This window comes from Tachyglossus aculeatus, chromosome 2 (assembly GCF_015852505.1).
Source record: "Tachyglossus aculeatus isolate mTacAcu1 chromosome 2, mTacAcu1.pri, whole genome shotgun sequence".
In the NCBI taxonomy this organism is placed as follows: domain Eukaryota; kingdom Metazoa; phylum Chordata; class Mammalia; order Monotremata; family Tachyglossidae; genus Tachyglossus; species Tachyglossus aculeatus.
The window spans coordinates 169,978,399-170,005,359 of NC_052067.1; the positions used below are offsets into that span (position 1 = coordinate 169,978,399).

Genomic DNA, 26,961 nt, shown 5'->3' on the forward strand with positions numbered 1-26,961 from the left:
AATCAATCAATCAATCAATCGTATTTATTGAGCGCTTACTGAGTGCAGAGCGCTGTACTAAGCGCTTGGGAAGTCCAAGTTGGCAACATATAGAGACGGTCCCTACCCAACAGTGGGCTCACAGTCTAAAAGGGGGAGACAGAGAACAAAACCAAACGTACTAACACAATAAAATTAATAGAATAGATATGTACAAGCAAAATAAATAAATGGAGTAATAAATGAAGTGACTTGCCCAGGGTCACACAGCAGATATGTGGCTGAGGCGGAATTAGAACTCGGGTCCTTCTGATTCCCAGGGCAGAGCTGTAGCCACTAGGCCTTGGGCCACTAGGACAGGGACCGTGTCATCATCCTCAATTGTATTTATTGAGGGCTTACTATGTGCAGAGCACTGTACTAAGCGCTTGGGAAGTACAAATTGGCAACATATAGAGACAGTCCCTACCCATCTGATTAGCTTGTATCCACCCCAGTGCTTAGAACAGTGCTTGGCACGTAGTAAGTGCTTAGGCCTAGGCTCTATCCCTTAAGCCACGCTGCTTCTCAATACAACATAGTCGGTAGACGTGTTCCCGGCCCACATCGAGTTTACAGTCTAGAGGAAGAGACAGACATTTATAGAAATAAGTAAATTCGAGATTTTCCTTTTACTTGTCCCTATTTACTATTCTATTTGAAGCAGCGTGGCTCAGCGGAAAAGAGCCTGGGCTTTGGAGTCAGAAGTCATGGGTTCAAATCATCATCATCATCAATCGTATTTATTGAGCGCTTACTACGTGCAGAGCACTGTACTAAGCGCTTGGGAAGTGCAAATTGGCAACATATAGAGAGAGTCCCTACCCAACAGTGGGCTCACAGTCTAAAAGGGGAAGACAGACAGATTCGTATGCAATTTTGGGGGGCTGAGGGACAGGTGAGTCTCAATTCATTCATTCAATCATATTTATTGAGCGCTTACTGTGTGCAGACCACTGGACTAAAGCACTTGGGAAGAACAAGTTGGCGACATATAGAGACGGTCCCTACCCAACAAGGGGCTCACAGTCCCGGCTCCGCCACCTGTAAGCTGTGTGACTTTGGGCCAGTCACTTCACTTCTCTGAGCCTCAGTTACCGCTTCTGTAAAATGGGGATGAAGACTGTGAGCTCCCCCGGGGGACAACCTGATCACCTTGTAACCTCCCCAGCGCTTAGAAAGTGCTTTGCACATAGTAAGTGCTTAATAAATGCCATTATTATTATTATTATTATTAATTTTGTTAATGATGTGCAGCCAGCTTCAGTTCTATTTGTTCTGACGATTTTGACACCTGTCTCCATGTTCTCTTTTGTCGTCTGTCTCCCCCTTCTAGACTGTGAGCCCGTCGTTGGGTAGGGACCGTCTCTAGATGTTGCCGACCTGTAGTTCCCAAGCGCTTAGTCCAGTGCTCTGCACGCAGGAAGCGCTCAATAAATACGATTGAATGAATGAATGAGATACGGACATAAGTGCTGCTGAGCAGGGAAGGAGCGGGAATAGAAAGGCTGCAAATACAACTGGAAGGGTGACATAGAGTGATTTTACGGTCCAGAGGAGGAGTTTACAGTCCAGGGGGCAAGCTGATGGCCTAGAGGGAGATAATAATAATAATAATAACACTGATGGCATTTATTAAGCACTTACTATGTGCAAAGCACTGTTCTAAGCGCTGGGAAGGTTGCAAGGTGATCAGGTTGTCCCACGTGGGGGCTCACAGTCTTAATCCCCATTTTCCAGACGAGGTAACTGAAGCCCAGAGAAGTTAAGTGAAGCAGAAGTTGGAGAAGCAGCGTGGCTCAGTAGGAAAGAGGCCGGGCTTTGGAGTCAGAGGTCATGGGTTCAAATCCCAGCTCCGCCAATTGTCAGCTGTGTGACTTTGGGCAAGTCGCTTAACTTCTCTTTGCCTCAGTGACCTCATCTGGAAAATGGGGATTAAATCTGTGAGCCCCACAAGGAACAACCTGATCACCTTGTAACCTCTCCAGTGCTTTGCACATAGTAAGCACTTAATAAACGCCATTATTATTATTTTTATTATTAAGTGACTTGCCCAAAGTCACACAGCTGACAAGTGGCGGAGCCGGAATTTGAACCCATGACCTCGGACTCCAAAGCCCGGGCTCTTTCCACTGAGCCACATGATCTTACAGGCTAGAAAGTGATCGTATAGTCTACAACTTCTCTGGGCCTCAGTTCCCTCATTTGTAAAATGGGCATTAAGACTGTGAGCCCCACGCGGGACAACCTGATCACGTTGTATCCCTCCAGCGCTTAGAACAGTGCTTTGCACATAGTAAGCGCTTAAAAAATACCATCATTATTATTATTACTACATGGCAATTTACAGTCTAGAGGATAACCTTGTAGTCTAGAGAGTCAGTCTACAATCTAGAGAGCAAGCCTAGAGCCTAGCGAAGCAGCGTGGCTCAGTGGAAATAACCCGGGTTTGGGAGTCAGAGGTCATGGGTTCGAATCGCAGCTCTGCCACTTGTCTGCTGTGTGACCTTGGGCAAGTCACTTCACTTCTCTGAGTCTCAGCGACCTCATCTGTAAAATGGGGATGAAGACTGTGAGCCCCCCGTGGGACAACCTGATCACCTTGTATCCCCCCCCAGCACTTAGAACAGTGCTTTGCACATAGTAAGCGCTTAACAAAATGCCATCATTTATTTATTTTATTTATTTTAGAGAGTGAGTTTACAGTCTAGCGGGCGAGCTCACAGCCCAGGGGGAGAGCTGACAGTCTAGAGGGAAATCTTACAGTCCGGAGGGAGATCTTACAATTTGGAGGGCGATCTTACAGTCTAGAGGATGAGCTTAAAATCTAGAGAGTGACTTTAATTTTCCTCTCCTCCTCCCCATCCCTCCCGCCCTACCTCCTTCCCCTCCGCACAGCCCCTGTATAGATGTTTGTACAGATTTATGACTCTATTTTACTTGCCCATATTTACTATTCTATTTATTTTGTTAATGATGTGCATCCAGCTTTATTTCTATTTATTCTGATGACTTGACACCTGTCCACATGTTTTGTTTTGTTCTCTATCTCCCCCTTCTAGACTGTGAGCCCGTTGTTGGGTGGGGACTGTCTCTATATGTTGCCAACTTGTGCTTCCCAAGCGCTTAGTACAGTGCTCTGCACATAGTAAGCGCTCAATAAATATGATTGAATGAAATGAATGAATGAATTTAGAGTCTAGAGGGCAAGTTTACAGTCTAGAGGGTGAGCAATCTAGAGGGTGATCTTACAATCTAGAAGATGACCTTGTGGTTTAGAGTGCGACCTTACAGTCTAAAGGGTGAGTTGATGGTCTAGAGAAGCAGCATGGCTCAGTGGAAAGAGCCCGGGCTTTGGAGTCAGAGGTCATGGGTTCAAATCCCGACTCCACCACTTGTCAGCTGTGTGACTTTGGGCAAGTCACTTCCCTTCTCTGGGCCTCAGTTCGCTCATCTGGAATATGGGGATGAAGACTGTGAGCCCCCCGTGGGACAACCTGATCACCATGTAACCTCCACAGCGCTAAGAATAGTGCTTAACAAATGCCATCATTATTATTATTAGAGAAGCAGCGTGGCTCAGTGGAAAGAGTCAGAGGTCATGGGTTCAAATCCCAGCTCCACCAACTGTCAGCTGTGTGACTTTGGGCAAGTCACTTCACTTCTCTGGGCCTCAGTTCCCTCATCTGTAAAATTGGGATTAAGACTGTGAGCCCCCCATGGGACAGCCTGATCACCTTGTAACCTCCCCAGCACTTAGAACAGTGCTTGGCACACAGTAAGTGCTTATTAAATGTCATTATTATTATTATAGTAACTGCTTAGCAAATGCCATCATCATTATTATTATTAGAGAAGCAGCATGGCTCAGTGGAAAGAGCATGGGCTTTGGAGTCAAGGGTCATGGGTTCAAATCCCAGCTCTGCCAATTGTTAGCTGTGTGACTTTGGGCAAGTCACTTGACTTCTCTGGGCCTCAGTTACCTTATCTGTAAAATGGGGATTAAGACTGTGAGCCCCCCATGGGACAGCCTGATCACCTTGTAACCTCCCCAGCACTTAGAACAGTGCTTTGCACACAGTAAGCACTTAATAAATGCCATTATTATTATTATTATTATTATTATTATAGTAAGTGCTTAACAAATGCCATCATTATTGTTATTAGAGAAGCAGCGTGGCTCAGTGAAAAGAGCATGGGCTTTGGAGTCAGAGGTTATGGGTTCAAATCCCGGCTCTACCAATTGCCAGCTGTATGACTTTGGGCAAGTCACTTCACTTCTCTGTGCCTCAGTTCCCTCATCTGTAAAATGGGGATTAAGACTGTGAGCCCTCCGTGGGACAACCTGATCTCCTTGTAACTTCCCCAGCGCTTAGAACAGTGCTTTGCACATAGTATGGGCTTAATAAATGCTATCATTATTATTTGGGCTGCTTCAGTATTCATCCTTTTTGGGGTTCCTCATGGGGCACCCTGGGGGGAGACAGAGGTCTCCCCACACCCATGGCCCAATGCTGATGGTTACTCTATTACTATTCTATTTATTTTGTTAATGATATGCACATAGCTCTAATTCTATTTGTTCCAACGATTTTGACACCTGTCTACATAATGGCATTTTATTAAGCGCTTACTATGTGCAAAGCACTGTTCTAAGCGCTGGGGAGGTTACAAGGTGATCAGGTTGTCCCACGGGGGGCTCACAGTCTTAATCCCCATTTTACAGATGAGGGAACTGAGGCCCAGAGAAGTGAAGTGGCTTGCCCAAAGTCACACAGCTGACAGTTGGCGGAGCCGGGATTTGAACCCATGGCATCTGACTCCAAAGCCCGGGCTCTTTCCACTGAGCCACGCTGCTTCTCTGTGAGAAGTAGTCTCACAGTCTGTGGGTCCATTGTTGGGTAGGGACCATCTCTATCTGTTGCCGACTTCGCAAGCACTTAGACACTGTTGGGAAGGGACCGGGCTTGGGCTTGGTCATGGGTTCTAATCCTGCCTCCGCCCCTTGTCAGCTGTGTGACTTTGGGCGAGTTACTTCACTTCTCTGGGCCTCAGTGACCTCACCTGGAAAATGGGGACGAAGACGGTGAGCTCCACGTGGGACAACCTGATCACCTTATATCCTCCCTATATGTTGCCAACTTGTACTTCCCAAGCGCTTAGCCCAGTGCTCTGCCCACAGTAAGCGCTCAATAAATACGATCGAATGAATGCGTGACAATAAGCGCTCAATAAATAATAATAATGATGGCATTTATTAAGCGCTTACTATGTGCAAAGCACTGTTCTAAGCTCTAGGGAGGTTACAAGGTGATCAGGTTGTCCCATGGGGGGCTCACAGTCTTAATCCCCATTTTACAGATGAGGGAACTGAGGCCCAGAGAAGCAAAGCGACTTGCTCAGAGTCACCCAGCTGACAATTGGCGGAGCCGGGATTTGAACCCATGACCTCTGACTCCAAAGCCCGGGCTCTTTCCAGTGAGCCACGCTGCTTCTCGACGAAATGAACGAGTGAATGACTTGGCCTTCTTTCCCCGGACAGAAGCAAGCGGAGGACCGTCCGCAGCGGTCGATGCCGTCCATCTGGCTGGCTATGTACAAGGCGTTCGGCCGCCCCATCCTCCTGAGCAGCACCTTCCGTTACCTGGCCGACCTGTTGGGCTTCGCGGGGCCGCTCTGCATATCGGGCATCGTCCAGCAGACCTCCCTCAACGCCTCTGGGACGGCCACCGTCATGCCTTCTCGGGTGAGACCCCCATCCTGCCCCTTTCTCCCCCCCTCACCTCACCCCCGGGACCCTCCGGTCCATCAGAGAGGCAGCGCGGCCTGCTGCGTAGAACCCCGTGGGACGCGGGTTCTCATCATCATCATCAATCTGTTGGGTAGGGACCGTCTCTATATGTTGCCAATTTGTACTTCCCAAGCGCTTAGTACAGTGCTCTGCACATAGTAAGCGCTCAATAAATACGATTGATGATGATGATCAATGTGTGCAGAGCACATCCCGGCTCCGCCGCCCGTCTGCTGGGTGACCTTGCTCGAGTCACTTCACTTCTCTGGGCCGCAGTCACCTCATCTGGAAAATGGAGATGCAGACGGTGAACCCCAAAATAATAATGATAAAAATTACGGTATTTGTTAAGTGCTTACTATTCATTTAATCGTATTTATTGAGCGCTTACTGTGTGCAGAGCACTGTACTAAGCGCTTGGGAAGTACAGATTGGGAACATATAGAGACGGTTCCTACCCAACAGTGGGCTCACAGTTTAGAAGAGTGAACTCACAGCCTAGAAGACTGCTTACTGCCCCCTCCTTCCTCTCCCCCTCGTCCCCCTCTCTATCCCCACCATCGTACGTCCTTCCCTTCCCCACAGCACCTGTATATATGTATATATGTTTGTACAGATTTATTACTCTATTTATTTATTTATTTTACTTGTACATATCTATTCTATTTATTTTATTTTGTTAATATGTTTGGTTTTGTTCTCTATCCCCCCCCCTTCTAGAATGTGAGCCCACTGTTGGGTAGGGACTGTCTCTAGATGTTGCCAAATTGTATTTCCCAAGCGCTTAGTCCAGTACTCTGCACACAGTAAGCGCTCAATAAACACGATTGATTGATTGATTGATTACTAGGTGCCAGGCACTGGACTAAGCACTGGTGTGGATTGGGCACAGTCCCTTTTCATTCATTCATTCATTCATTCATTCAATCATATTTATTGAGCGCTTACTGTGTGCAGAGCACTGGACTAAGCACTTGGGAAGTCCTAGTTGGCAACATAAAGAGACGGTCCCTACCCAACAGCGGGCTCACAGTCTAGAAGTGGGAGACAGACAACAAAAAAAAAGCAAGTAGACAGGTGTCAATACCATCAGAATAAATAGAATTATAGCTATATATACATCATTAATAAAATAAATAGTAGATATGTACAAGTAATATAAAGAGAGTAATAAATCTGTACAAACATATATACAGGTGCTGTGGGGAGGGGAAGGAGGTAGGGTGGGGGGGATGGGGAGGAGGAGAGGAAAAAGGGGGCTCATAGTCTCAATCCCCATTTTACAGATGAGGGTACTGAGGCCCAGAGAAGTGAATGACTTGCCCAAGGTCACACATCGTGGCTTAGTGGAACGAGCAAGGGCTTGGGAGTCAGAGGTTGTGGGTTCTAATCCCAACTGTGCCACTTGTCAGCGGTGTGACCGTGGGCAAGTCACTTCACTTCTCTGGGCCTCAGTGACCTCATCTGGAAAATGGGGATGAAGATTGTGAGCCCCACTTGGGACAACCTGATAAACTTGTATCCCCCCCAGCGCTTAGAACAGAATTTGGCACATAGTAAGTGCTTAACAAATGCCATTATTATTAGTATTATTATTATGTAGCAGAGCTGGGATTAGAACCCAGATCCCCTTTTAGACTGTGAGCCCACTGTTGGGTAGGGACTGTCTCTATATGTTGCCAATTTGTACTTCCCAGGCGCTTAGTACAGTGCTCTGTGCATAGTAAGCGCTCAATAAATACGATTGATGATGATGATGATCCTTCTGACTTGCACGCCAGGGCTCTAGCCACTATGCCTTGCTGCTTCACATGTCCCCATGTGGGACAGGGACTGGGTCCCAATCTAATAATAATAATGATGGCATTTATTAAGTGCTTACTATGTGCAAAGCACTGTTCTAAGTGCTGGGGAGGTTACAAAGTGATCAGGTTGTCCCACGGGGGGCTCACAGTCTTAATCCCCATTTTCCAGATGAGGGAACTGAGGCCCAGAGAAGTGAAGTGACTTGCCCAAAGTCACATAGCTGACAATTGGCGGAGCCAGGATTTGAACCCGTGACCTCTGACTCCAAAGCCCAGGCTCTTTCCACTGAGCCACGTTGCAGTCTGATTAACTTGTATCTCCCCCAGTGCTTAGAACAGTGCTTGACACGTAGTAGGCACTTAACATATACCATCATTATTATTATTATTATTATTATTATTGTCATTATTATCAGCTCAACCAGGCTGTTAACTCCTCTCAGGTTCTGGTGCTCCCCCCTTTTAGACTGTGAGCCCACTGTTGGGTAGGGACCGTCTCTATATGTTGCCAACTTGTACTTCCCAAGCGCTTAGTACAGTGCTCTGCACACAGTAAGCGCTCAATAAATACGATTGATGATGATGATGATGATACCCCATGCCCACCTCTTCAGAGCCCCCTTAAACCTTCCCACCCTTACTAAGTGCAGACCACTGTTCTAAGCACATAATAATAATAACGATAATAATAATGATGATAATAATAATAATAATAATTTTGGTATTTTTTTACAATAATAATAATAATTTTGGTATTTGTTTTTTTACAATAATAATAATAATTTTGGTATTTGTTAAGCGCTTACGATGTGCATAGCACTGTTCTAAGCGCTGGGGAGGAGTCACAGTGATCAGGTTGGCCCATGTGGGGCTCACAGTCTTAATCCCCATTTTTCCGACGAGGGAACTGAGGCTCAGAGAAGTTAATAATATAATAATAATAATGATGGCATTTGTTAAGTGCTTACTATGTGCAAAGCACTGTTCTAAGTGCTGGGGAGGCTACAAGGTGATCAGGTTGTCCCACGGGCGGCTCACAGTCTTCATCCCCATTTTACAGATGAGGTAACTGAGGCGCAGAGAAGTTAATAATATAATAATAATAATGATGGCATTTGTTAAGTTCTTTTATTATGTGCAAAGCACTGTTCTAAGTGCTGGGGAGGCTACAAGGTGATCAGGTTGTCCCACGGGCGGCTCACAGTCTTCATCCCCATTTTACAGATGAGGTAACTGAGGCGCGGAGAAGTTCATTCATTCATTCATTCATTCATTCAATCATATTTATTGAGCGCTCACTGTGTGCAGAGCACTGTACTAAGCACTTGGGAAGTACAAATCATCAACATAGTAGTAGTAGGAGCAATAGTAGTAGTAATAGCAATAGTATTTATTAAACAACTACTGTGTGTAGAGCTCTGTACTAAGCACTTGGGAAAAATTACACATCATCAATCATATTTATTGAGCGCTTACTATGTGCAGAGCACTGTACTAAGCGCTTGTGAGAATTAGACATAATAATGATGATGATGGCATTTATTAAGCACTTATTACTATGTGCAAAGCACTGTTCTAAGCGTTGGGGAGGTTACAATGTGATCAGGTTGTCATGGGGGGCTGACAGTCTTAATCACCATTTTCCAGATGAGGTAACTGAGGCCCAGAGAAGTGAAGTGACTTGCCCAAAGTCACACAGCTGACAATTGGAGTAGCTGGGATTTGAATAATAATAATGTTGGCATTTGTTAAGCGCTTACTATGTGCAAAGCACTGTTCTAAGCGCTGGGGGGGATACAAAGTAATCAGGTTGTCCCATATGGGGCTCACAGCCTTAATCCCCATTTTACAGATGAGGGAACTGAGGCTCAGAGAAGTTAAGTAACTTGCCCAAGGTCACACAGCAGACATGTGGCGGCATCAGGATTCGAACCCATGACCTCGGACTCCAAAGTCTGGGCTCTTTCCACTGAGCCACGCTGCTTCTCTGATACCTGGCCCTCCAGGGGCTCGCAATCTTAGAATAAAACACAAGGAGGGTAAGGACGAGGTGGTTAAAAAATAAAGAGGAAATCTGCATGTGGCTCATATTTCCTTTAACTCCTCCAATGTTCTCTTTGTAGGCCTTAAAGGCCATAGGTAGAGAAACAAATGAGAGGTTTTTGTTTTTGTTTTTGTTTTGGCATGAACCATATTACTCCTTTTCCCTTTCATATACGATACACTGACTCCGCAGGTCTTGAAAAGTTTAGGTAAGAGTACTGAAAATCTGGAGATTATTTTGCGTGAGACAAATTTCTCCTTTTTCACCTCAAATATTCTCTTTGGAGGCCTGGATGATCTTAGGTAAATACAAGCAGGAGATTTTTTTTTTTTCGCATCAAGCCAATTTCTCCCTTTCCAGCTCCTAGATTTTGTCTTCAGTTCTCAATCAATCAATCAATCAATCAATCGTATTCATTGAGTGCTTACTGTGTGCAGAGCACCGTACTAAGCGCTTGGGAAGTCCAAGTTGGCAACATATAGAGACGGTCCCTACCCAACAGTGGGCTCACAGTCTAAAAGGGGGAGACAGTGAACAAAACCAAACATACTAACAAAATAAAATAAATAGATTAGATATGTACAAGTAAAATAAATAAATAGAGTAATAAATATGTACAAACATATATCCATATATACAGGTGCTGTGGGGAAGGGAAGGAGGTAAGATGAGGGGGACGAGGGGGAGAGGAAGGAAGGGGCTCTGTGGTGGGCAAATAAACCATAGGGAGGGAAAAGCAGCGTGGCTCAGTGGAAAGATCCTGGGCTTTGGAGTCAGAGGTCATGGGTTCAAATCCCGGCTGTGCCAACTTGTCAGCTGTGTGACTTTGGGCAAGTCACTTCACTTCTCTGGGCCTCAGTGACCTCATCTGGAAAATGGGGATGAAGACTGCGAGCCCCCCGTGGGACAACCTGATCACCTTGTTACCTCCCCAGTGCTTAGAACAGTGCTTTGCACATAGTAAACGCTTAATAAATGCCATTATTATTATTATTATTACCTAGGAACGCAGCTCTAGTCTGATTGTTTTCCGCTACTGTTCCATCTCCTCCAAGAGGGCTTCTCCAATTAAGCTCTCATTTCCCCTTCTCCCTCTCCTTTTTGCATCACTCTCCCACTTGGGAAAGAGTGTGGCCTATTGGCAAGAACCCAGACTTGGGAGTCAGAGGTTGTGGGTTCGATCGTTCCTTCAATGGATCGTATTTACTGAGCACTTACTGTGTGCACAGCACTGGACTAAGCGCTTGGAAAGTACAATTTGGCAACAAATAGAGACAATCCCTGCCCCCAACGGGCTCACAGTCAAGACTGCGGTAGACAGACAACCAAACAAAACAAAGCAAGTGGAAAGGCATCATTCATTCATTCAATTGTATTTATTGAGCGCTTACTGTGTACAGAGCGCTGTACTAAGCGCTTGGGAAGTACAAGTTGGCAACATATAGAGACGGTCCCTACCCAACAGTGGGCTCACAGTCTAGAAGGGGGAGACAGAGAACAAAACAAACCATATTAACAAAATAAAATAAATAGAATAAATATATACAAATAAATTAAATAGAGTAATAAATACGTACAAACATATATACATATATACAGGTGCTGTGGGGAGGGCATCAATGGCATCAATGTACATAAATAGAATTATAGATAATAATAATAATAATGGCATGTATTAAGCGCTTACTATGTGCAGAGCACTGTTCTAAGCACTGGGAAGGTTACAAGGTGATCAGGTTGTCCCACATGGGGCTCACAGTCTTAATCCCCATTTTGCAGATGAGGTCACTGAGGCCCAGAGAATAATAATAATAATAATGATGGCATTATTAAGCGCTTACTATGTGCAAAGCACTGTTCTAAGCACTGGGGAGGATATAAGGTGATCAGGTTGTCCCAAGTGGGGCTCACAGTCTTCACCCCAAATTTACAGATGAGGTCACTGAGGCACAGAGAAATGAAGTGACCTGCCCAAAGTCACACAGCTGACAAGTGGAGGAGCCAGGATTTGAACCCATGACCTCTGACTCCAAAGCCCGGGCTCTTTGCACTAAGCCACGCTGCTTCTCCTGATATATCTCTATATATATCTAGATATATCTAGATATGTATATATAGATATAGATATATCTATATATATATATATCATTACTAAAATAAATAGAATAATAAATATGTACAAATGCACACAATCCCGGCTCTGCCGCTTGCTTGCCTCTTGGGCAAGTCATTTCACTTCTCTGGGCCTCGGTGACCTCATCTGTAAAATGGGGATTGAGACCGTGAGCCCCATATGGGACAGGGACTGTATCCAACCTGATTAACCTGTATCTCCCCCAGCGCTTAGAACAGTGCTTGGTACATAGTAAGCACTTAACAAATGCCATCATTAATACAATTAATGAATGAATCAATCAATCAATAAATACAATTGAATGAATGAATCATTATTATTATTATTGTTATGATTACCTGGATCCGGACCTAGTGGACAGATAATAGTAATTATTATTAAGCATTACTATGCTTAATAATTGCTAAGTAATTACTAATTACTAAGTAATTACTAAGTAATGCTTATTACTAAGCATTTATTAAGTGCTTACTATGTGCAAAGCACTGTTCTAAGCGCTGGAGGGGAATACAAGGTGATCAGGTTGTCCCACGTGGGGCTCACAGTCTTAATCCCCATTTTACAGATAAGGTCACTGAGGCTCAGAAAAGTTAAGTGACTTACCCAAGGTCACACAGCTATGTGGCAGAGCTAGGATTAGAACCCATGACCTCTGACTCCCAAGCCCGAGCTCCTTCCACTGAGCCACACTGCTTCTCTAAATCCCGGGCAAACACATTCCCGCCCACAATGAGCTTACAGTCTAGACCAGGAGACCGACATTAATATAAAGAAATAAATTATGGCTATGAATTGTACACTTTCAGTACAGAGGAGAGGGTAGATATATTCCCTGCCCACAATCATCTTACAGTCTAGAAGGGAGGGCCAACATTAATTTAATGCTTGGCACATAGTAAGCACTTAACAAATACCATTATTATTATTATTATTATCATTATTAAAGAAATGAATTACGGCTATGATTTTTTTTCCCTGCCCATCTTGAGCGATGCTTCTAGCTTTTAACACTGTCTGTATTTTGGATTCCTCTGTCGGCCTGCTCTTGGTCTTTTTTAAATTTTTAACCGATCGCTTGTCTTTTGCTTCAAGGCTTCTGTTTCCCTCACGTCGAAGGAATTCCTGGAAAATCCTTATGTCCTGGCCGTCCTCCTTTTCCTGGCCCTCATCCTTCAGAGGACGTTTCTGCAGGCTTCTTACTACGTCACCATCGAAACCGGAATTAACCTCCGGGGAGCTCTGTTGGTGAGTTACTCCTCTAATAATAGCGCTTAGTACAGTGCTCTGCACACAGTAAGCGCTCAATAAATATGATTGAATGAATGAATAATAGTATTTGTTAAGCGTTTACTATGTGCTGAGCACTGGGGTAGATACAAGGTCATCAGGTTGGAAACAGTCCCTGTTCCATTTGGGGCTCACAATCTCAGATTTTACAGATGCTTCAGAGAAGCAACGTGGCTCAGTGAATGGACGATGGGCTTGGGAGTCCGAGGTCATGGGTTCAAATCCCGACTCCATCAATTCTAGACTGTGAGCCTGTTGTTGGGTAGGAACCATCTCTATATGTTGCCGACTTGTACTTCCCAAGCGCTTAATACAGTGCTCTGCGTACAGTAAGCGCTCAATAAATACGATTGAATGAATGAACTGTCAGCTGTGTGACTTTAGGCAAGTGGCTCAGTGGAAAGAGCCCGGGCTTTGGAGTCAGAGGTCATGGGTTCAAATCCCGGCTCCGCCAATTGTCAGCTGTGTGACTTTGGGCAAGTCACTTAACTTCTCTGTGCCTCAGTTACCTCATCTATAAAATGGGGATTAAGACTGTGAGCCCCACGTGGGACAACCTGATCACCTTATAACCTCCCCAGTGCTTAGAACAGTGCTTTGCACATAGTAAGCGCTTAACAAATGCCATTATTATTATTATTATTATATAACTGAGGCAGCAAGCAGTGAAGGGAATTGCCCAAGGTCAAACAGCAGACACGTCGGGGAGTTAGGATTAGAACCCATGACCTTCTGCTCCAAGGCCTGGGCTCTATTCACTGCACCACACTGCTTCTCTTATAATTATGGTATTTGTTAAGAGCTTTCTATGTGCCAGGCACTGTTCTAAGCGTTGGGGTAAATACAAGATAATGTGCTCCATCTACCCCAGCGCTTAAAACAGTGCCTGGCACATGGTAAGCGCTTAACAAATACCATCTTTTAAGAGAAGCAGCGTGGCTCAGTGGAAAGAGCCCGGGCTTTGGAGTCAGAGGGCATGGGTTCAAATCCTGGCTCTACCAATTGTCATCTGTGTGACTTTGGTCAAGCCACTTCACTTCTCTGGGCCTCAGTTGTCTCATCTGTAAAATGGGGATTAAGACTATGAGCCCCACGTGGGACAACTTGTATCCCCCCCAGCGCTTAGAACAGTGCTATGCACATAGTAAGTGCTTAACAAATGCCATCATTATTATTATTATTATCCCAGACTGAGCCCCTTCCTTCCTCTCCCCCTCGTCCCCCTCTCCATCCCCCCCATCTTACCTCCTTCCCTTCCCCACAGCACCTGGATATATGGATATATGTTTGTACAGATTTATTACTCTATTTATTTATTTATTCATTTTACTTGTACATATCTATTCTATTTATTTTATTTTGTTAGTATATTTGGTTTTGTTCTCTGTCTCCCCCTTTTAGACTGTGAGCCCAATGTTGGGTAGGGACTGTCTCTATATGTTGCCAATTTGTACTTCCCAAGCGCTTAGTCCAGTGCTCTGCACATAGTAAGCGCTCAATAAATATGATTGATTGATTGATTGATTTGGTCAAGCCACTTCTCTGGGCCTCAGTTGTCTCATCTGTAAAATGGGGATTAAGACTGTGAGACCCACATGGGATGACCTGATCACCTTGTAACCTCCCCAGCGCTTAGAGCAGTGCTTGGCACATAGTAAGCGCATAATGAATGCCAATTTTTTAAAATAATGATAATCATTTTGCGTGTTTCCCGCCTTCTGATCATTCCGTGTGTCTCCCGTCTCCCTTTGCAGGCCATGATCTACAACAAGATCCTGAGGCTCTCCACTTCGAACCTGTCCATGGGAGAGATGACGCTCGGCCAGATCAATAACCTGGTTGCCATAGAAACGAACCAACTCATGTGGTTCCTCTTCCTCTGCCCCAATCTCTGGGCAATGCCAGTCCAGGTACAGTCCCATCCCCGCTCCGCCGCCCCTCTGCTGTGTGACCTCAGCCGAGTCACTTCCCTTCTCTGGGCCTCAGTTCCCTCATCTGGAAAATGGGGATGGAGACTGTGAGCTCCACGGGTGACAGGGACCTTGTCCAACCCAGTTTACTTGCATCTACCCCAGTGCTTAGTACAGTGCCTGGCACATAGTAAGCGCTTAATAAATACCATCATTATTATCATCATTATTATTATTAGTGTTAAGTTCTATAGTAATAATAATAATAATAATGATGATGGCATTTGTTAAGTTCTTAATAAATACCATACCATACCATACCATACCATACCATACCATAGGGGAAGCAGCGTGGCTCAGTGGAAAGAGAACGGGCTTTGGAGTCAGAGGGCATGGGTTCAAATCCCGACTCCACCACATGTCTGCTGTGTGACCTTGGGCAAGTCACTTAACTTCTCTGCGCCTGTTACCTCATCTGTAAAATGGGGATTAAGACTGTGAGCCCCACGTGGGACAACTTGATCACCTTGTATCCCCCCAGCGCTTAGAACAGTGCTCTGCACATAGTAAGTGCTTAATAAATGCCATCATTATTATTATTATTATACCATTATCATTATTATTATCATCATCATCATCAATCGTATTTATTGAGTGCTTACTGTGTGCAGAGCACTGTACTAAGCGCTTGGGAAGTACAGGTTGGCAACATATAGAGACAGTCCCTACCCAACAGAGGGCTCACAGTCTAAAAGGGGGAGACAGAGAACAAAACCAAACATACTAACAAAATAAAATAAATAGAATAGATATGGACAAGTAAAATGAATAAATAGAGTAATAAATATGTACAAACATATATGCATATATACAGGTGCAGTGGGGAAGGGAAGGAGGTAAGATGGGGGGATGGAGAAGGGGACGAGGGGAAGAGGAAGGAAGGGGCTCAGTCCAATAATACCATCATTATTATCATCATTATAATTATTAGTGTTAAGGCCTATAGTAATAATAATAATAATAATAATAATAATGATGGCATTTGTTAAGTGCTTAAATACCATCATCGTTATCATTATTATTATCATTATTATTCTTGTTAAGTCCTATTATAATGATAATGATAATGATGAAGGCATTTGTTAAGCGTTTACTACGTGCCAAGCACTGTTTTAAGCGCTGGGGAAGATACAGGGTAATCAGGTTGTCCCACATGGGGCTCAGTCTTCATCCCCATTTTACAGTGCTAAGCGCTTAGTACAGTGCTCTGCACACAGCAAGCGCTCAATAAATACGATTGATGATGATGATGATGAGGGAACTGAGGCCCAGAGAAGTGAAGCGACTTGCCCAAAGTCACACAGCGGACATGTGGGGGAATTGAGACTAAGGATTAGCCCCTAATGGCAGGGGAGATCCCGGAAATTCATTCAATCGTATTTATTGAGCGCTTACTGTGTGCAGAGCACTGTACTAAGCGCTTGGGAAGTACAAGTTAGCAGCATATAGAGACGGTCCCTACGCAACAGTGGGCTCACAGTCTAGAAGGGGGAGAAAGACAACAAAACAAAACATATTAAATTAATAAAATAAATAGAATGGTTAATAATAGTAATAATAATAATAATAATAGTACTTTTCCGAAGTTTACTGTGTGTCATACACTGTTCTAAGCACTGGGGTAGATACAAGGTAATGATGATAATGATAATGATGGTAATTAAGCCCTTTCTATGTGCCAAGCACTGTTCTAAGCGCTAGGGGGGAATACAAGATGATCAGGTTGTCCCATGGGGGGCTCACAGTCTTCATCCCCATTTTACAGATGAGGGAACTGAGGCCCAGAAAAGTGAAGTGACTTGTCCAAGGTCACACAACAGGCATGTGGGGAAGCTGGGATTAGGGATTTGCCTCTGATGGCAGGGGAAATCCTGGAAATCAGAATTAATAATAGTAATACACAATAAGTAAAAAGTGAGAATCAATCAATCAATCAATCCTATTTATTGAGCACTTACTGTGTGCAGAGCACTGTACTAAGCGCTTGGGAAGTCCAAGTTGGCAACATATAGAGACGGTCCCTACCCAACAGTGGGCTCACAGTCTAGAAAAACGGCACGGCTTAGTGGAAAGAGCCCAGGCTTAGAAATGCCTCCTGTCTGCCCAGAGAAGCGGTGTGGCTCAGTGGAAAGAGCTCAGGCTTGGGAGTCAGAGGTCGCGGGTTCTAATCCCGCCTCCGCCACTTGTCTGCTGCGTGACCCTGGGCAAGTCACCTCCGTTCTCTGGGCCTCAGTTCTCTCATCTGTAAAATGGGGATGAAAACCGTGACCCCCACGTGGGGCAACCCGATCACCTTGTATCCACCCCAACACTTAGATCAGTGCTCGGCACGTAATAAGCGCTTAACAAATACCCTCGTCATCATAATAGTGGTTTTCAAAAGCTGTCGGTGTGCCATGCACTGGTCTAAGCACTGGGGTAGACGCTAGGTGATCAGGTGGGACATAGTCCCTCCCAAAGGGGGTTCACAGCCGAAGTAGGAAGGAGAATAAATATTAAATCCCAGGGTGCCAATCATCATCATCATCATCATCAATCGTATTTATTGAGCGCTTCCTATGTGCAGAGCACTGTACTAAGCACTTGGGAAGTACAAATTGGCAACATATAGAGACAGTCCCTACCCAACAGTGGGCTCACAGTCTAAAAGGGGGAGACAGAGAACAAACCAAACATACTAACAAAATAAAATAAATAGAATAGATATGTACAAATAAAATAAATAAATAAATAGAGTAATAAATCTGTACAAACATATATCCATATATACAGGTGCTGTGGGGAAGGGAATGAGGTAAGATGGGGGGGATGGAGAGAGGGACGAGGGGGAGAGGAAGGAAGGGGCTCAGTCTGGGAAGGCCTCCTGGAGGAGGTATGCCAATGAGGTGTGGATGGAGCGGAGGGTGCGGGATGGGAGGGAGAAGGAGAGAAGGGAGGTGAGGGAGGAGGGGCAAGGGGATGGACGGTTTTAAAGTCGACGGCGACCAGTTTTTGTTTGATGCGGAGGTGGTTGGACCACCACTGGAGATTCCTGAGGAGCTGCGCTGTGCTAGAGAAGCAGCGTGGCCCAGTGGAAAGATCCCGGGCTTTGGAGTCAGTGTTCATGGGTTTAAATCCCGGCTCCGCCAATTGTCAGCTGTGTGACTTTAGGCAGGTCACTTCACTTCTCTGGGCCTCAGTTCCCTCATCTGGAAAATGAGGATTGACTGTGAGCCCCCTGTGGGACAACCTGATTACCTTGTAATCTCCCCAGCGCTTAGAACAGTGCTTTGCACATAGTAAGCGCTTAATAAATGCCATTATTGTTATTATTATTAAACACTTGGGCCATGGCTCCAAGTGGAAAAGGAAGTGGCAAATCCACCCTCCTCCTCTTCCATTAAGCGCTCGCTTTCATCCATTCATTCAATCGTATTTATTGAGCGCTTTCTGTGTGCAGAGCACTGTACTAAGCGCTTGGGAAGTTCAAGTTGGCAACATATAGAGACGGTCCCTACCCAACAGTGGGCTCACAGTCTAGAAGGGGGAGACAGACGACAAAGCAAAACATCATCATCATCATCATCATCAATCGTATTTATTGAGCGCTTGCTGTGTGCAGAGAACTGTACTAAGTGCTTGGGAAGTCCAAATTGGCAACATCTCGAGACGGTCCCTACCCAACAGCGGGCTCACAGTCTAGAAGGGGGAGACAGACAACAAAGCAAAACATATTAACAAAATAAAATAAATAGAATAAATATGTACAAGCAAAATAAATAGAGTAATAAATATGTACAAACATATTCATTCATTCAATCGTATTTATTAAGCGCTTACTGTATGCAGAGCACTGTACTAAGCGCTTGGGAAGTCCAAGTTGGCAACATATAGAGACGGTCCCTACCCAACAGCGGGCTCACAGCCTAGAAGGGGGAGACAGACAACAAAACCAAACATATTAACAAAATAAAATAAATAGAATAAATATGTACAAGTAAAATAAATAAATAGAGTAATAAATACGTACCAACATATATACATATATACAGGTGCAGAACACGATACTAAGCGCTTGGGAAGTCCAAGTAACATATATACTTATATACAGGTGCTGTGGGGAGGGGAAGGAGGTAAGGCGGGGGGGATGGGGAGGAGGAGGAGGGGGAGAGGAAGGAGGGGGCTCAGTCTGGCTGGGAAGGCCTCCTGGAGGAGGTGAGCTCTCACTTCACTTCTCTGTGCCTCAGTTCCCTCATCTGTAAAATGAGGATTGACTGTGAGCCCCCTGTGGGACAACCTGATCACCTTGTAACCTCCCCAGTGCTTAGAACAGTGCTTGGCACATAGTAAGCGCTTAATAAACGCCATTATTATTATTATTATTAAACACTTGGGCCATGGCCTGCTGTTGGGTAGGGACCGTCTCTATATGTTGCCAACTTGTAATAATAATAATAATGATGGCATTTATTAAGCACTTACTATGTGCAAAGCACTGTTCTAAGCGCTGGGGAGGTTACAAGGTGATCAGGTTGTCCCACGGGAGGCTCACAGTCTTAATCCCCATTTTCCAGATGAGGTCACTGAGGCCCAGAGAAGTGAAGTGACTTGCCCATAGTCACACAGCTGACAGTTGGATTTGAACCCATGACCTCTGACTCCAAAGCCCGGGCTCTTTCCACTGAGCCACGAGTGCTCTGCACACAGCAAGCGCTCAATAAATACAATGGAATGAATGAATGAATGAATTAAAAGGAAGTGGCAAATCCACCCTGCCACTCCTCCTTAAAGCGCTCACTCCATTCCAAGCACTGTATTAAGCGTGGGGAAAGGGACCAGACAATGGGATGGGACAAAGTCTCTGTCCCTGCCAGAGTTCACAATCCAGGAGGGATGGAGGCTCCTCGGTGTTCTTAGGTCTGCCTGGAGAACAGGATCATTAGAAATTTATTCATTCAATCATATTTATTGAGCACTTACTGTGTGCAGAGCACTGTACTAAGCGCTTGGGAAGTACAAGTCGGCAACATCTAGAGACGGTCCCTACGCAACAACCCGGAGAAGCGGCGTGGCTCAGTGGAAAGAGCTCGGGCTTGGGAGTCAGAGGTCATGGGTTCTAATCCCGTCTCCGCCACTTGTCAACTGTGTGACTTTGGGCAAGCCGCTTCACTTCTCTAGGCCTCAGCTAACTCATCTGGAAAATGGGGATGAAGACTGTGAGCCCCACGTAAGACAATCTGATCACCGCGTATACCCTCCTGTGCTTAGAACGGTGCTTGGCACACAGTTAGCGCTTAACAAATACCATTATCAATCAATCGTATTGATTGATACGATATTCATTATCATTATTATTATTGGTGAAGCAGCGTGGCTCAGTGGAAAGAGCACGGGCTTTGGAGTCAGAGGTCATGGGTTCGAATCCCAGCTCCGCCACATGTCTGCTGTGTGACCTTGATCACGTCACTTAACTTCTCTGAGCCTCAGTGACCTCATCTGTAAAACGGGGATTAAGACTGTGAGCCCCACGTGGGACAACCTGATCACCCTGTACCCTCCCCAGCGCTTAGAACAGTGCTTGGCACATAGTAAGTGCTTAACAAATACCATTATCATTATTATTATTATCTATAATTTATTCATTTATTGATTTCTGTTAATGTCTGTCCCCCCTTCCAGACTTTAAGCTCGTTGTGGGCAGGGAATGTGTCTCTTTATTGCTCACATATTCATTCATTCAATTGTATTTATTAAGCGCTAACTGTGTGAAGAGCACTGTACTAAGTGCTTGGGAGAGGACAATGCAACAATAGACAGACACATTCCCTGCCCACAAAGAGCTTAGAGTCTAGAGGGGAGGAGGTAGACATCAATAGAAATAAATAAAGTACAGATATGTACTTAAATGCCGTGCGGATGGGAGGGGTAGATGGAGCACTGTACTAAGCACTTGTACGGATTTATTACTCCATTTATTTTATTTGTACATATTCTGTTTATTTTATTTTGTTACTACGTTTTGTTTTGTTCTCTGTCTCCCCCTTCCAGACTGTGAGCCCACTGTTGGGTAGGGACCGTCTCTGTATGTTGCCAACTTGGACTTCCCAAGTGCTTAGTAAAGTGCCCTGCACACAGTAAATACGATTGAATGAATGAAATGAATAAATTGTACTTTCCAAGCGTTTAGTTCAGTGCTCTGCACACAGTCAGTGCTCAATAAATCTGATTGAATGAATGAATGAATGACCCCGTCTCCCTCTCGGCCCCTGTTTCTCCGCAGATCATCATGGGGGTGATTCTGCTCTACAACTTGTTGGGGTCCAGCGCGTTGGTGGGGGCCGCGGTCATCGTCCTCCTCGCTCCCATCCAGTACTTCATCGCCACCAAACTGGCCGAGGCCCAGAAGAGCACGTTGGTGAGGACCCCCCATTTCTCCCCACCCCTGAGCCCCCTTTACCCCACCATCTGGGGAGCAGCGTGGCTCAGTGGAAAGAGCCCGGGCTTTGGAGTCAGAGGTCATGGGTTCGAATCCCGGCTCTGCCACGTGTCTGCTGTGTGACCCTGGGCAAGTCACTTGACTTCTCTGGGCCTCAGTTACCTCATCTGTAAAATGGGGATAAAGACTGTGAGCCCCATGTGGGCCAACTTGATCACCTTGTATCCCCCCCCCAGCGCTTAGAACAGTGCTCTGCACATAGTAAGCGCTTAATAAATGTGATCATTATTATTAAAACAGTGCTTGGCGCATAGTGAGCGTGGCTCAGTGGAAAGAGCCTGGGCTTTGGAGTCAGAGGTCACGGGTTCAAATCCCAGCTGCGCCAATTGTCAGCTGTGTGACTTTGGGCAAGTCACTTCACTTCTCCTTCCTCTCCCTCTCCATCCCCCCCATCTTACCTCCTTCCCTTCCCCACAGTACCTGTATATATGTTTGTACATATTTATTGCTCTATTCATTTATTTATTTTACTTGTACATATCTATTCTATTTATTTTATTTTGTTAATATGTTTGATTTTGTTCTCTGTCTCCCCCTTCTATGTGAGCCCACTGTTGGGTAGGGACTGTCTCTATATGTTGCCAACTTGGACTTCCCAAGCGCTTAGTACAGTGCTCTGCACACAGTAAGCGCTCAATAAATGCGATTGATTGATTGATTCTCTGGGCCTCAGTTCCCTCATCTGTAAAATGGGGATTAAGACTGCGAGCCCCACGTGGGACAACCTGATCACCTTGTATTCCCCCAGTGCTTAGAACTGTGCTTTGCACATAGTAAGCGCTTAACAAATGCCATCATCATTATTATTATTATTATTAACAAACACCATCACTATTCATTCATTCCTTCAACCGTATTTCTTGAGTGCTTACTGTGTGTAATAATAATAATGGCATTTATTAGGAGCTTACTATGTGCAAAGCACTGTTCTAAGTGCTTGGGAGGTTACATTCATTCATTCATTCAATCGTATTTATTAAGAGCTTACTGTGTGCAGAGCACTGTACTAAGCGCTTGGGAAGTACAAGTTGGCAATATATAGAGACGGTCCCTACCCAACAGCGGGCTCACAGTCTTGAAGGGGGAGACAGACAACAAAACAAAACATAGTAACAAAATAAAATAAATAGAATAAATTTGTACAAATAAAATAGAGTAATAAATCCATACAAACATATATACAGGTGCTGTGGGGAGGGGAAGGAGCTAAGGCCGGAGGATGGGGAGGGGGAAGAGGGAGAGAGGAAGGAGGAGGCTCAGTCTGGGAAGGCCTCCTGGAGGAGGGAAGGTGATCAGGTTGTCCCATGTGGGGCTCACCATCTTAGTCCCCATTTTCCAGATGAGGTAACTGAGGCACAGAGAAGTTAAGTGACTTGCCCAAAGTCACACAGCTGAGAAGTGGTGGAGCTGGGAGCGCTGGACAGAGGTTGGGAGGGTATAATATGACGGGTAGAAGACATGTTCCCTGCCCACAATGAACTGCCCGCACCCTCTGCTCCTCTGCTGCCGCTCATCTCCTCACCGTTAGGCCTCGTTCTCGTTCTCGCCCATCCCGCCGTCAACCCCTGGCCCATGTCCTCCCCCTGGCCCGGAATTTCCTCCCTCCTCACATCCACCAAACTCGCTCTCTTCCCCCCTTCAAAGCCCTCCTGAGAGCTCCCCTCCTCCAGGAGGCCTTCCCACACTGAGGCCCCCCTTTTCCTCTGCTCCTCCTCCCCTCCCCATTGCCCCCACTCCCTCCCTCTGCTCTACCCCCTCCCCGCCCCACAGCACTTGTGTGTATATTATGATAATAATAATGGCATTGGTTAAGCACTTACTATGTGCCAAGCACTGTTCTAAGCACTGGGGAGGTTACAAGGTGATCAGGTTGTCCCACGTGGGGCTCCCAGTCTTAATCCCCATTTTCCAGATGAGGTCACTGAGGCCCAGAGAAGTGAAGTGACTTGTCCAAAGTCACACAGCTGACAATCAGCGGAGCCGGAATTTGAACCCATGGCCTCTGACTCCAAAGCCCGGGCTCTTTCCACTGAGCCACGCTGCTTCTCCTTCACTCAAAGGCAGGGATCATGTCTACACATTCTTCCTTTGCTTACAGGATTATTCTACCGAACGGCTGAAGAAAACCAATGAAATACTGAAAGGAATAAAACTTTTAAAGCTGTATGCCTGGGAGCACATATTTTGTACGAGCGTGGAGGACACCAGAATGAAAGAACTAAGCAGTCTCAAGACTTTCGCCCTTTACACATCTCTGTCCAGTAAGTTCGGGGGCCCCAAACCGTGTTCAAGGGTTTATTAACAACAATAATAATAATGATAACAATAATAATGGTATTTGTTAAGGGGAGAGGTGGTCCTTGCCTGGTATATTGTGGGTTTCAGTCCACAAAAGATGGGGAGCTGTCGGAGAACACAGGCAAGTAATTCAGATTTTGAAACTCACTCTTAAGGTTCTAGTCCCTTAATAATAATACTAATGATGGCATTTATTAAGCGCTTACTATGTGCAAAACAGTGTTCTAAGCGCTGGGGAGGTTACAAGGTGATGAGGTTGTCCCACGTGCGGCTCACAGCCTTAATCCCCATTTTACAGATGAGGTCACTGAAGCACAGAGAAGTGACGTGACTTGCCCAAAGTCACACAGCTGATAAGTGGCGGAGCCGGGATTTGAACCCATGACCTCTGACTCCAAAGCCCGGGCTCTTTCCACTGAGCCATGCTGCTTCTCTGTTAAGGGGAGAGGTGGTCCTAGGCCCTACTGAGAGCTCATCTCCTCCAGGAGGCCTTCCCAGACTGAGCCCCTTCCTTCCTCTCCCCCTCGCCCCCCTCCATCCCCCCATCTCACCACCTTCCCTTCCCCACAGCACCTGCATATATGTATATATGTTTTTACATATTTGTTACTCTATTTATTTATTTATTTATTTTACTTGTACATATCTATTCTGTTTATTTTATTTTGTTAGTATGTTCGGTTTTGTTCTCTGTCTCCCCCTTTTAGACTGTGAGCCCACTGTTGGGTAGGGACTGTCTCTATATGTTGCCAACTTGTACTTCCCAAGCGCTTAGTACAGTGCTCTGCACACAGTAAGCGCTCAATAAATACGATTGATGATGATGGTCCTTGCCTGGTATAGTGTGGGTTTCAGTCCACAAAAGATGGCGAGTTGTTGGAGTCAAGTAATTCGGATTTTGAAACTCACTCTTAAGGTTCTTGTCCCTTCTCTGGGTTGAGTAGCTCACGAGGGAAGCAGAGTGGCCTAGTGGATAGACTCTGGGCCAGGCCATCATTCATTCATTCATTCATTCATTCAATCGTATTTATTGAGCGCTTACTGTGTGCAGAGCACTGTACTTAGTGCTCGTCCCCCTCTCCATCCCCCCGTCTTACCTCCTTCCCTTCCCCACAGCACCTGTATATATGTATATATGGTTGTACATATTTATTACTCTATTTATCTATTTATTTATTTATTTTACTTGTACATTTCTATCCTACTTATTTTATTTTGTTGGTATGTTTGGTTCTGTTCTCTGTCTCCCCCTTTTAGACTGTGAGCCCACTGTTGGGTAGGGACTGTCTCTATGTGATGCCAATTTGTACTTCCCAAGCGCTTAGTACAGTGCTCTGCACATAGTAAGCGCTCAATAAATACGATTGATTGATTGATTGGGAAGTACAAGGTGGCAACAGAGACAGTCCCTACCCAACAGCGGGCTCACAGTCTAGAAGGGGGAGACAGAGAACAAAACAAAACATATTAACAAATAAAATAAATGGAATAAATATGTACAAATAAAATACATAAATAGAGTAATAAATATTATTGAGCACTCACTGTGTGCAGAGCACTGTACTAAGCGCTCGGGAAGTCCAAGTTGGCAACATATAGAGACGTTATCTACCCAACAATGGGCTCACAGTCTAGAAGGGGGAGACAGACAACCCAAACAAAACATGTGGACAGGTTTCAAGTCGTCAGAATAAACAGAAGTAAAGCTAGATGCACCTCATAAACAAAATCAATAGAATAGTAAATATGTCCGAGTAAAATAAATAGAGTGATAAATCTGTACAAACATATATACAGGTGCTGTGGGGAGGGGAAGGAGGTAGGTGGAGAAATAGCATGGCTCAGTGGAAAGAGCCCGGGCTTTGGAGTCAGAGGTCAGGGGTTCAAATCCCGGCTCCGTCACTTATCAGCCGTGCGACCTTGGACAAGTCACTTCACCTCTCTGGGCCTCAGTTCCCTCATCTGTAAAATGGGGATTAAGACTGTGAGCCCTGGGTTCTAATCTCCTCTCCTCCTCCCCATCTCCCCCACCCTACCTTCTTCCCCCCCCACCTGTATATATGCTTGTACAGATTTATTACTGTATTTATTTTACTTGTACATATTTACTATTCTATTCATTTTGCTAATGATGTGCATTTAGCTTTAATTCTATTTGTTCTGACGACTTGACACCTGTCCACATGTTTTTTTTTGTTGTCCATCTCCCCCTTCTAGACTGTAAGCATGTTGTTGGGTAGGGACCATCTCTATATGTACTTCCCAAGCGCTTAGTCCAGTGCTCTGCACACAGTAAGCGCTCAATAAATGAATGAATGAATGAATCTCAGCTACGCCACCTGTGCGCTGCTGGGTGACCTTGGGCAAGTCACTTTGCTTCTCTGGGCCTCAGTTACCTCATCTGTAAAAAGGGGATTAAGATCGTCTCCCCTTCCTAGAGTGTGAGCCCACTGTTGGGTAGGGACCGTCTCTATATGTTGCCAACTTGTACTTCCCAAGCGCTTAGTACAGTGCTCTGCACACAGTAAGCGCTCAATAAATACGATTGATGATGATGATGATGATGATTGGATGGATGAATGAATGAATGAATTGTGAGCCCTTTGTGAGGACAGGGACTGTGTCCAACTTGATTATCTTGTGTCTACCCCAATGCTCAGAACAGTGCCTAGCATGCAGTAGAAGCAGCTTGGCTCAGTGGAAAGAGCCTGGGCTTTGGAGTCAGAGGTCGTGGGTTCGAATCCCGGCTCAGCCAATTGTCAGCTGTGTGACTTTGGGCAAGTCACTTCACTTCTCTGTGCCTCAGTTCCCTCATCTGTAAAATGGGGATGAAGACTGTGAGCCCCCTGTGGGACAACCTCATCACCTTGTAACCTCCCCAGCGCTTAGAACAGTGCTTTGCACATAGTAAGCGCTTAATAAATGCCATCATCATCATGCAGTAAATGCTTAACAAATAGCTTTTTTTAAAAAAAGAGGCTTTCCCAGATTAAGCCCTGTTTTTCCCAACCCCACTTTCCCTTCTGTGGGCGTTGTCTATGCTCTTGGGTCCGTGACTTTTGTGCATTTGAAGGTCACCCCAATCTCAACCCCACAGCACTTAATAATTACAATAATTATAAGGATTATGATATTTGTT

The 26,961-nt window shown here is 45.2% G+C and overlaps 1 protein-coding gene across 1 annotated transcript in view; it reads left to right on the top strand.

The window, feature by feature from the left end:
• Positions 1–26,961, top strand: part of ABCC9 (ATP binding cassette subfamily C member 9) — a 351,651-nt gene that overhangs the window by 66,925 nt on the left and 257,765 nt on the right. The window contains exons 7-11 of the mRNA XM_038765661.1: positions 5,561–5,764; positions 12,885–13,037; positions 14,834–14,989; positions 21,309–21,443; positions 23,623–23,785. Coding sequence (XP_038621589.1) covers positions 5,561–5,764; positions 12,885–13,037; positions 14,834–14,989; positions 21,309–21,443; positions 23,623–23,785 — 811 coding nt within the window. The remainder of the gene's footprint in view (positions 1–5,560; positions 5,765–12,884; positions 13,038–14,833; positions 14,990–21,308; positions 21,444–23,622; positions 23,786–26,961) is intronic.